We start from the raw sequence: 12,511 nt of genomic DNA, 5'->3' as shown, positions 1-12,511 counted from the left end.
ACACTTGTACTTTCTTTGGGCCTAAATAATTATACATACTGATAATCTATTGGATATTGGAAAGCACATGCACAAGCACACACACACACACACACACACACACACACACACACACACACACAAACGTCCTCAGAGATATGAAAGGGAGACTGGGGTCAGAGTAATGAACCTTATAAGAAGATGAGGGCTCTAGGCTGTGTGTGTGTGTGCGCACACACAAAAACACACTGTTGGTGTACACACGTCTGAATTTTTTTGTGTGTGTGACACACAAGTGTTTTTGTGTGGGTTTCTGTATGCACAGGATGGTGCTGTGCAGGATTTTGGATAATGTTGGAGCTGTTCCAAAAAGGATGGATGGATGGAGGAATTTTTTTTCAGAGCATATTGTTAAAAATACCTATATCCCCCCTCAGCCCCCTCTCACCAAAAACCCCCAAGGAATCGAGTATGCACCAGTTTTTTGGTTTTCTGTGTTCTGGTAGGAAGCAAAAAATGGAACTGTTGATCGGCTTGACTTCACCCCGCTGCTGTTGCTCAGCCAGGTCTAGCCAACACTGCAGCTATGATGAATGTCTCATCTCCAGGAATACATCACAAATAGCAAAACTGTACCTGCCCTGAATAGCAAAGTGTATTTTCTTCTGCAGTGTTGCTGGAAAACAATTGTGGACAACAGGGCTCCTTTGTCCCCATTCCCAGGTTTTCCAGGATCCGCTATTCATTCCAAACAATGGCATCCCTTAATTTCTTTTTTATCTTCAAAGGCATTTTTACCCCTTTTTGAAACACATGAAAAGGCACCTTATATTTTTTTTTTAAAAAGAGACACGTGTTTTCTAGCTAAAACTATGCAATTACATTCTCTTCTGAAGACTGAAAAAGGAAAGGAAGAAATAGGAGCGGGAGAAAAAAATGGTCGACATTGGCCTCAGCTTCAAGCCCATAAGTATGTGCATGTGAGAGAAGAAGTCCGTGGACTAGTCCTCCCCACCTAAGGAAAAAAAAAAAGACAGACTTGTAAGCTGCCCTAGTTGGCAGCAATACAGACGAGCAGACAGACAGACTGACTACTGTCCAAGAACACACAAATATTCAGCGATTTACACCACAGGAACTGGAGCAAATAATGCAAACACACACACGGCACACACAAAAGGTACAGCTCATTTTTCAATCTCATCTTTTTAATGGAAAAAAATGAGTCGAGGGAAGAGAGAAAAAACTGGGTAAATTGAGAAAGCCGAATGAATTCACAGAAAATGACTGACAGCAGTGATGACAGCAATGCGGTCACGGTCCACATTTCAAAGCATTCCCAGGTACCAGACGGAAGAGGAGGAGAAGAAAGAGAGGGAGGAAAAGAGGAGGGCGGTTAAAAAAATGTCCAAGAAGATTGCATCTTCCTCTCGAGGTAAAAAATACAAATTAAAAACTTGTCTTTATCCAGTGTTGTTTACAACAGACAGTCACATTGGAAAACAAAAAATGCAAAGATTGAAAATGAAAAGTGCACCCGCACTCACACGCATACATACTTACAATTAGTTTCTTATTTTTGGGAAAACAAAAACAAAAACAAATAAAACAACAAAAAAAGTGCAAGCAAGATCACAGAACAACAATTTACAACAGAGGCCTAGAGTTGCCCAAAGGCTCAACCCTCTGACTGAGCCACCAACAGCCTGAAATGATGGTGGAAGGAGGAGATGGGGGTAATGGCATCAACTTGAGACCTGGAGGCTCCTGGTGTGGCTTTGTTGGACCCCACATCCCCACCCTTACACCACCATCGCTTTGCTTCATCCATTTGTACAGAGAGAAGGCTCAAGTTTCATTAAACTTTCCAAAGACCCAACAGGGCTTCCCCACCCACCCCAGATAGTACAATCAAAGTTAGTTTGACTCCACCATGCTTCTCCTTTTAAGTGCCAGCAAAGCTCCAAATATAAAGGCTTTTCAGTCACAATGACATCATCATTATCATCCAAATCCCAAACATTTCCATTATATTTAATCTAACAATCACCATTAAATATTTCCACTTCATCATCAAACTATTTCCACACAGACATGCTTCAAGTCTAGGTGTTAGCTCTGATTTGTAAATGGAAATAAACATTTCTTTTTATTGGTTGCTAGTGATTTTGTCGGCAAATGTAACACTAATTTAACACACCATAAAGTCATACAGTATAATCCGAGTGCCTTGCGTGAAATGTGTACACTCAAGTGCACTTTAGTTATAATCTGTACTCAACATTACAATCCTCAAGCAGTGTTGTGCCATGCAACTGGTTCCACTGAGAAGAAAATGTCTGCAGAATAATAAGTAACACACTATTTTGGTTCGATTTGCTTCTTTCTTTTTTTTTCTTCACTGACCTTCTGTGGATATACGCTTACACTCATACACACACATGTACTCACATATATAGAAACACGCACTCACACACAGAGGCATAAACGCACTTGGAGAGCAAATGTAGCCACGCTGTGCAAAATGTAAAATTATTTTTTTTAAAGGTACAGAACCAAACAAGCAAACAAACAGGAACTGAACATAAGTTAAAGGTTTTAGTCGTCGTTATTTAAAAATGCATTACCGACTTTATCAAAATATGAGTCATTCATGCAAAGTTGAATTGAATTGAGGGGGTAGTACAGTATTTGCACCTACTGCCCGTCTGCATCAGATGGCAAACACGAGTACAGTTCAGATACATTCTAGCGAGCCATCTGATCCTGTGAATTTCCTTTCAGAGACATGATGCAGCATTAAAATGAGACGTTCATTCAAGCCGAAGCTGGCTGAGTCTGAGCCGTTTCATACTCTTACCTGTACACAAAAATATGAAACACTGTGTAAAATGGCAATTTGTTGCCCTTAATTCAATCCCCATATTTACAGGTATTGTCTCCAAACTCAAACCTCACATCCGCACTAATAAATCATTTAGAAATGTTCCCATAAATCAGCACTCGTACTTCACCTGTCTTCTAAAAATGCTTGTTAAGTTGCCATGAGAAACCCAGTTAAACTGGTTGAGGACACTATAACGGGTCATTTCAATAAGAGAAAAATAAAAGATATCTTTTCAGTGAAAGCCCATAAAGATGCATGCTGGCTGACCATTTAAACCCACGTTTCTCCACACTTACACCAGATTCTTTAGCGCAGACTAGCAGTGTTAGCATAACTTCTACAACAACATATTTTTCTTATCAACCCCAAAAAACAGAAAAAGAAACAAATCAGATGGCTTCACAGAGGCTGTCATATGTCATTTGAATGTATACATGTTAACAAATGTCCAATACAGTTAAATTTATTTATATTTTGGTGACACTGTCTCTCTTTTAGACAGGTTTGATCTTGAAAGAGCAACCTGATTGAGTATTGCTCTATGCTAGCAACACAGAGCTTAGCATATCCGCTAATGTAAAATCAATGACCCCTTAACATTATTCTCTGGTGATCATTGTGCTGATAATGGCAAAGACTGTGAGAGAATTAAGTACTCACATAAAAATCTATTTATGCGAAGCTAAAGGTGGAATACAGTTTTATAAAGACAACACCTCTTAAGGGGTGTAGTCTGTAATCAGGATTGCAACTATTATTTATTACAAATTTTTACTTATCTGATAAAAGAGAAGTTAGAGTGATGGGAACAATGACTGTAGAAACGTTTTCTGTAGTCATTGGATGGGACAGTTAGCTTAATCTCAAGACTGGGGAAACTACGGGGGCCCTGAGAGGTCAAATAAACTGCAACTTAAGAAAACACCAGAAAACAGAAAAATGTTTCAAAAGCACACAAAATACAATGGCAGTGTTTTGGGGGAGACATTAACCAAAACCTGTAAAGGACTCCACAAAGAGACAGACACTTAAATGAAGCTAAGGATTCATCTGTGTTACGTTTCGTTCAGGAGAAAAAGATACAAAATTTGTTTTAATTGTGTGACTTACCAAATACTGTAGATACACACAAAAAATACTTGTGTTTCGTTCATTATATCTTGTTTGGTTTTTTTTTTTAGTTTTTTCTTTTTTTTCTTTTAACTGTATTCTATTTAACCTTTGTTGTATTTTTTGAAAAACACTTTCAAAATATTGAAATATATTTTGAAAAAGGGTGGAGTGCCCACTCCAGGTCAGGGACTAGACCCTGCCCCAAGTGGAGGAGTTTAAGTATCTCGGGGTCTTGTTCACGAGTGATGGGAGAAGGGAGCGGGAGATCGACAGACGGATTGGTGCAGCAGCTGCAGTGATGCGGACGCTGTACCACAGCGGTCCCCAACCCCCGGGCCTCGGACCGGTAACGGTCCGTGAGTCGTTTGGTACCGGGCCGCGAGAGTTGAGGCTCAGATGTGAAATGTCTGGTTTTCAGGGTTTTTATCGATTTTCAGCGTTATTTTGTTATCGTTTTTATTGTTAACTCGGTTTTCCTGGGTCTTTTCACGTGTGTTATGAATAAATCTTCTTTTTTCGGTACCGGTACTAGTTTTATTTTGTTGTATTTATCCGCGACACCTTAAAGGCCGGTCCGTGAAAATATTGTCGGGCATAAACCGGTCCGTGGCACAAAAAAAGTTGGGGACCGCTGCTGTACTGGTCTGTTGTGGTGAAGAGAGAGCTGAGTGTAAAAGCGAAGCTCTCAATTTACCGTACAATCTACGTCCCTACCCTCACCTATGGTCACAAGCTGTGGGTAGTGACCGAAAAAACGAGATCACAAATACAAGGCCAGCCACCCTTCAGAGGAAGGGTGGCTCAGAGTAGAGCCGCTGCTCCTCCACATCGAAAGGAGCCAGTTGAGGTGGGTCGGGCATCTGACAAGGATGCCCCCTGGGCACCTCCTGGGTAAGGTTTTCCAGGCATGTCCCACCAGGAAGAGGCCCCGGGGCAGACCCAGGACACACTGGAGAGATTATATCTCTCGGCTGGCCTGGGAACGCTTTGGTGTTCATAAGCCATAGGAGGTGGCTGGGGAGAGGGAGGTCTGGGCTTCTCTGCTTGGGCTGCTGCCCCCGCGACCCGACCTTGGATAAGCGGAAGAAAATGGATGGATGTATTTTTCTATTTCTATTGTGTTTTATTCATCATCAGTTTTGTTTTGTGTGCTATTACAGCATTTTAGTATTTGTTGGTGTTATTTTTCTTAGCTACAGTGCATTTGACCTCTCAGGGCCACTGTAAGAAACAGTTTTCCTGGCCGTATGTCTGTGTAGGGTTTCACTCAAACAGGTAATGTTAGTCTAAGACCCTTGAATCAAGGGTGGCTGGACTTCTTTACGTTTTTTGAAGATGTTTCACCTCTCATCCTGGCTACCAGCACCTCTAATGTTTATGGATTAACGTGTAATATAAAACAAAAGGTTGTAAATGATAAAAATGATGATCTTCAGTGTGGGTTATGTGCCATACTATTCATTTCTTCCATACTTTCCAGAGTCACTACAAGATGAACTCTGGCATATAAGCCACGGTGAAATGATGAAACAATTCCTTTAACACTTTCTTTTTGTCTTCACTCTGTCAGAATACCTGGACGAGAAAATGCCGACTTTCCTTACATCCACTTGACCTCTGCTACTCAGATCCTCGCACAGATCCTGCCTAGCTTGGAAATGGCTACAATTATTGTAGTTTTCAAATAAAGTCCCACAAACAGACATGCACACACACACATACACACTAACACACACCCAGTTTGGCCAAAAGAGTTCATATTACAAACACATTATTGCGAATTAAGTGTGCTTTCTCTTCGATTTCAATTACAAGTTTTGAAAAAACAACTGAAACAACAACATGCGAATGAAAAAGAAATTAAAAAAAGGAATCATTAAAAAATACGTTTTTTTGGCCTCCGCATAGGCCAGACAAAGATCTGCATTGTCCACACATTGATCCTACATTCTTAACACACAGATAATACACACCAAGCACCAGGAGCGTTTTAGTCTCGCATTGGCTTCACAGTCATTGTTTCATCGAGGGAAAGGGCGAACAAAGGTCAGGTAAAGGATTTGTGAGGGACGCTAAGCCTAAATTGTATTTTTAAATACATCGTTTGATCAGAGATAGTTGATTAAGAGAAAAATCCTTCTCTCCTTTAATCAGAGGATCACATCCGCACACTAAAAACCACCGGTGTCAATCCCAAAATGCATCATTAATTTTGTGGAAAAACCCCATGCAACGAGAGAGGACAGGGTGAGGTCAAAGATGGTCTGAGTTCCTGACCAGAGACTCCGACGTGTCCGGCGAGGGTGAGGTTTTATGAGCGCGTAGATGGAGAATCAGTCGAAATTCTGTACAATTCACTCTGCCTTTAAAAAACTGCATGGAGCAGGAAACCCTGCAGACAAATAATGGAGCAGAGTTCAGTGTCTCAGCTCTGCCGTGCACGGTAAAGGACAGAGGGAGTAAATGAAATTTTGATTGGGTGTATATTTCACAGTTGACTAACACTGAAACATACTGCTCCATGGTTATCCAGGGTCTTCAATGCCCTGTCCTCTGCCTAACACCTATCCATCTTATTAATTCTCGCTCACTACTTGACTGAGTTGCAGCTGAAGATCATTAGGGCTCATCCGAGGGCCCTTATGAGGGTTCCTGTGGAGTAGTATGCCTCAGAAGTGCCCTTGGCAGGCTGAAGTGTGTGTCTTGCTAGCAAACTTATTGCCAGCTGATGAATTCCTCTGTTGAGACAGAGCAAGAATGAAGGGAGGGGGGATTCAGGTCAAGCACAACAGGGAATTCGAGTGACCAAAATAAATAAATAAACGGGGCGGAGGTTGGCTCGCCACTGGAAAGACGTTTCGGGAATATGCATCGCCGTGGTTGCTGTGTGCTCAGTCGTGTCAAAGGTCGCGGGGACAGAACGTAGAGAGAGTAGCGGCGAGCAGATCAGAAGAGGAGAGGGGGGGTAGCCTCTGAGGCACAGTGAGGGGGGTTACGGAGAAGTGGTTTTGGGAGAGGATGAAGGGCCAAGAGGAAGAGGCGCAGCTCAGCAGATTAAGTGAGGGTGATGTAGGCTGAGGCCTTCTCCTTCAGTTGTCTTAGACACAGATGACAGCTCCAGCTCCCTGTACAACACACACACACACACACAGATTGGGAGTTCAATCACTGCTATTGTAAAGCCTTGTGGATTAATCCCTCATTTCACACAGAGCGTTAAGTAACACTGTAAATTAAAGCTCCGTGTTTAAACACCACACGCTGTGCCTGTGGTTTGTGGGTGCAGAGGATCTGACAAGTAGTTTGGTTTGGATTCCGGCTCAGGATTTGTGACATTAATTAAACATAAAGTCGAGACAGATGCTGAAATGTTCTCCTCAACCTTAACGCTTCAAAGTGAACCCAGACTAAAGGTGGTACACAAATATAAGTTTATCATCGACGCGTGTGCGGAGACCCGAAATTAACTGACTGCTGCTGAATTTTAAAAAATATTTTCCTGTAAATCGAAAGCATCGCATGTGTGGGCAGAGCTTGACACTGTTAGTGCGTGTTGAATACAAGTGGCACCGCTACTGTATGTTCAGCCAAGTGACACTTTTGCCATGGAAACAGATTATCTTTCTACTACTCATTTCCATGACAACGCCATCAAACATTTTGAGGCAGCCATCTTATGTGGCAAATGACAGTTTGATTTAAACAGAAGTACCTTCTCCATTTCTGTAATCGCAGTCACGGTATTTTAGACCGCCGTATTCAGATTAAAACATTCATTCAAAAAAGAAAAAAAAGAAAAGAGTCCTGAGGGTCATATTCTTTAAAAATGCCTTAAAAATCAGCACGACTGCTCTGACTGCAGGTTTCACTCTCCTCATTCTACCTACAGCACAGATAGTTCCATGTCTCTGTAATGATAAAAATGTTGTCGTGGTTGTGGAAAGTTGTGAAGTCTGATAAAAATGAGGATGCGGTACATTGTGTAGCTTTGCGGCGTGCATGCGTACCCTCTGGCGGCTCAGACATCGGAGGGCTCAGACAGTACATGTGATAGCCTCTGTCACAATCGTCACAGAACAACAGCTGGTCCTGCAAAAGAAGAGAATTAGTGTCGTTAATCACACGTGCGCACGGTCTTGAAATCAAAGCCGAGGACTGCAGCGGCAAAACATAGTGCGTGTAGTGCTTTAACAATGATTTTGTATTTATATAATCAAGCGACTGGGGTGTGATGAATATGTCCCTGGTTGTTTTTTTTAATTTCATATTCATAACTTCAACCTTTGTTGTGGCAGGCGGTAAAAAGCTCAACAGGATCAACAACTCTCTTTCTTTGTTGTATGTACACTAGATGCTTTAACCAGCACTTTGAGTCCTGCATTGCAGTCTGTGTAAATTTAAGCACCTTCAAAAAAATCTGCACTTCTGGAAGGGTTTTCAGTAAAATTTGTTTGATCTCAGTAAATTGTGGGCAGCACTATAACACCATCCTTCAGCCGTGCACCGTCTTCATTGCACTCAAGTATTTGAGCCAGACATCGGCCTCGGATAACTACAAAAATAAATATCAGCAGTATTCACTTATACCTGCTCTGCCTAAGTTTTTCTGGCATTATGTATGAGCTGTACATGTGTGTGTGTGTATGTTTGTGTGTGTGTGTGTGTGTGCAGCCACATGTGCTTAGATTTAACGTGTAGTAGAAAGTAAGAGCCTACGTCGTTCTCAGAGGTGCCACACAGGCTGCAGGACTTGCACTCGATGCACTGCCAGCGATAAGTCCTCACCGCAGCTGTCATGTTCACTGTGAACTGCAGACAGGACGGGTGGCCTGGGTGCACACACACAAACACACATACACACACACACGCGCGCGCACAGGCACACAGGCACACAGACACGCGTTCACTATTTCTGTCTGTATTTTGAGGACAGTCATCCAGCTGTTTCTTCCAGCTGTAAATTCATTTGCTTCATTCAGGTGATCTGTTTGAGGAGAACTTAGCAGGTATTTTGCAAGCGACTGAATGCTTGCTTGGTTGCCGCTCCCCCCTGCATATTTATGAAGAATGTAAATACGGTCTTGATAATAACCACAATTATTGGCATGTGAATTAATCCATATAGTTGCTTTAACTTGGTCTTAGACATAGACTGTATATAAAAGATGGGCAGAGCTTTTGGGTCTGAAAAATGAAGCTAGAAGTGCCTTAAACCTGCATTATTTCTAACTGTCAGCAAGAAGGACGTCAACTCCATAGAAGTCTATGAGAAAATGAGCCGACTTCTCAGTTGATTTTGACCACATGATCTTCTCAGCCACTAATTTCAAGTCTTCATCAGTACTGTTTAGAGTAAACTTGTTGATAAACCTTCAGGTTTTCAGTTATACTCCTTGCTTGTTCCAAGTGTGGTTGTCCTAAAACACATATATAAAGGCAGTTTTTCAGGAAGTACAATTTAGTTCAAGTAGTTTAGTTTAGTTTCTGTGTTTTTTAACTCGCCACAGCTAACAATGTCTTGGTGCTTTATGGATGCACCTTGCTAACCAAGATTGCCAGCTAGCCTTAGATGATCAGCTCTTTGTGTTGGTAAGATTATCAGGATATTCCCAGTGGCTACATTCAGCTTTTATATAGAACCCGCTGCCCTAGTTAAATAAAATGACAGGGAAGTAATAACAGTTTTCATAAACTGAAGTCCACATTTCAGTCATTTGGAAAACAAACTATTTCTTCTTTTCTGCAGTTATTTGAATTTTTCCTGATATTTACTGTTACATGATTATGAAAATATAAATGTTATGTCATCCACACTTTCTGACCTTCCAGTTATGAAGGACCATACCAGTGTCTTGCATGCACTAGCCCAATCACTACAAATCACATAAACCCTTTTTTTCTGTCCTTTTTATTTTTCAAACATAAATGTGAGAAGAAAAAAATATGTAGTACATGCAGTCAAATTATAAGTACACATTCTGCACCACTGCACCATCTGCTTTTATACAGATAACCGAAATGTACAAACACATCTCACACCAAAAAAAATGAGCCTTATAATAAGAAAACAAAAATACAAGCACATTAAAACAAATACGTTCTCTACTCTCTCCACTAAAATAAACGCTCCTTGCTATTCACAGTCAAAATACATGCTAGGAGGGGGGTCGTTCTCTCATCAAATCAGATTCTTCGTATCAAAGGAAAGAGGAAACAGACAATCATTATAATATCACACTTGGATGATGCACAAAAAGCTAGTGTTGAAGGCAGAACATAATATTCTAAACACTTTTGTGTTTTCTTGCCAGACAAGAAGGTCACATTGAGATGACATTTTATTGGTTCCATTCATATTTCAGTGCCAGCAAAATATCTGCATGAACCGCAGAGCAGAGTGTTGTGATCAGCAGAAATGACCACATTAAATTTGTAGAATAAGAGCTTCAGTTATACACAACATTGTCTCTCATAATGCACATCAACTTTCCACGCCTTTATACAAAAGTTTCCTCTATTTCTGGTTATGGACGTCAGCAAAAACCTTTTACCAACCATATTTGTTGCTCATTATAACCCATGAAGAATCAGTTTCTTTAAAAAATCCAATCATTATTAGATTTTGTTGTTTTAATGAATACATTTGAATTGCATGAATGCAGTTAGCCCTGATTTGTAAGTCGGGATAAAAATGTGATTAGGAATGAGAAACTGTCTGAGAACAATTTACATTACAGCCACCATTTCCCAAAACACATCATGTTGCTTAAGTTGTTTGCTTTCAATGTATTTTCTGGTTTCCAGAGAGCCACTCTTTTCCATCAATTTGCATACAGCGTTCAACTTCCAGTGACTTATAATCATGAGATATTACATCAAAGAGAAAGGCAATAATCTGCTATTATTTAACCACAGTTAGTTTTGGCTAGTGATGCTGTTGTTTTCTCATTGCATCATTGTTTACCATCATTATAAGAGGTAATGTGCTCTTTTCACAGCTAAACTTGTGGTCAGAAGCATGAATGTGATGGTTATTTAGGTCTTTTAATGGTTTCTTTGATGTGTTTGTTTTCTAGGGTGGAATGATTGCACAGCATACATCTTTGTTGACTTGCACAAGTTTGATTTTATTTTGGATTTTCTCCAATCCACATGGGGTCAAAATTATACATACACTCAATTAAATCTTTTAATAAGTGCTGCTAAAGGTTCTACGCTCTTTTAACTTGACAAGGCCCATTATCTTATTAACTCAATAGTCATCATGATTGTCTACAACTGGTAGTTTCTCTTCACCAGCATAAGACGAATTTGTCTGACAGCACTCACTGTGAATACTCAGATACTTAATACTCAGAACAAAGGGAAAATCCAAGGAACTCATTAAAGAGTTAAGAAGGAAAACTGTTGTTTTACATAGCTTGGAAAGGTGTCTTGGAGTCTAAACAACTGAAGGCTCCAGGATCATCAGTTCAAACAATTGTATGCAAGTACAAGTTATTTGGATGTGTCATCGCTTTGCTAAATTCTGGAAGAAGACTCAAACTGTCACCATCAGATGAGAGGAAACTGATTACGATGTTCAGGAACAACCTATGAACACCAAGGCTCAGCCCTGACACACGAACTAGAAACTGCTGGAACACCAGTGTCATGGTCCACAGTGAAACAAGTTTTACATCACCATGGACTCAAAATGGACCAAGCAAGATGCCCCTGCTACAAAACCTAAGAACACTATACCAGTTGATGGGCATGATAGTGGTACCATCATGCTCTGGGGCTGTTAGTATAATCGACTCACCACGGATCACCACGACTCGACTCGGATCAACTGTTTTTTTTATTACAATCTAATATTACCTAACATGCATGGTTGTCGTCATAGCAACGTGTCAGAGCGTCCCGCTTTGACACCTTTTGTTGTAGCAACACAAATGCTACAACAAAGGGTGGACGTCAAGGCGACAATATACCTGCTGCTCAGTCTGTGGCTTTTCGTCAGACTCAGGGATCACGGCGTTGTTTTTTGTAGCCATTTCCCTCATAGCCAGGTTTTAAAAAATGCCGTTTTTCATTTCCGTGAACGAGTCATCAAGTGATGCTACTGACCAGCCAATCAGTGGCATGCAGACTAGAGATGGACCGATCCAATATTACGTATCGGTATCGGTCCGATACTGACATAAATTACTGGATCGGATATCGGAGAGAAATAAAAAATGTAATCCGATCCATTAAATATCGAAAAAGCACCTCACAAAACTTGCGACATGGCATAACTCGGATCATAACCGTAGCACGTGGCAGCAGTATGCATCACGTGATAGAGCAGCTGTGTGTATTTGTAGCCTCGCTACCAATCCGGCATTTCATCTCCGAGGAAGTTATCCCAGAGAGAAGTAAAGCAAATGTGTAAGTTCATCTCTGAATGTTTGTAAAGCATTCCCGCGTTAAGCTTAACAACCGACATATGGAGCGACTGCCTCTTCTCTCTCCCTCCCTCTTCAATACTACTTCAATCATGAAACT

At 40.9% G+C, this 12,511-nt stretch overlaps 1 protein-coding gene across 1 annotated transcript in view; it reads right to left on the bottom strand.

Annotated features, from left to right (window-relative positions):
* Positions 1-1,166: 1,166 nt before the first annotated feature.
* dpf1 (double PHD fingers 1) overlaps positions 1,167-12,511 on the bottom strand; it is a 53,893-nt gene continuing 42,548 nt past the window's right edge. The window contains exons 10-12 of the mRNA XM_085479289.1: positions 8,696-8,808; positions 7,987-8,068; positions 1,167-7,104 (exon numbers count right to left, since the gene is read on the bottom strand). Of these exons, the coding sequence (XP_085335415.1) occupies positions 7,034-7,104; positions 7,987-8,068; positions 8,696-8,808 (266 nt within the window). The 3' untranslated portion in view covers positions 1,167-7,033. The remainder of the gene's footprint in view (positions 7,105-7,986; positions 8,069-8,695; positions 8,809-12,511) is intronic.

The sequence above is a fragment of the Copadichromis virginalis genome, linkage group LG14, assembly GCF_057382275.1.
Source record: "Copadichromis virginalis isolate Kocher_CV1m ecotype Utaka linkage group LG14, C_Virginalis_male_GT1.1, whole genome shotgun sequence".
Lineage (NCBI taxonomy): Eukaryota > Metazoa > Chordata > Actinopteri > Cichliformes > Cichlidae > Copadichromis > Copadichromis virginalis.
Note: the sequence above shows the minus strand (reverse complement) of the source record. Positions and strands in the feature narration are given on the sequence as shown.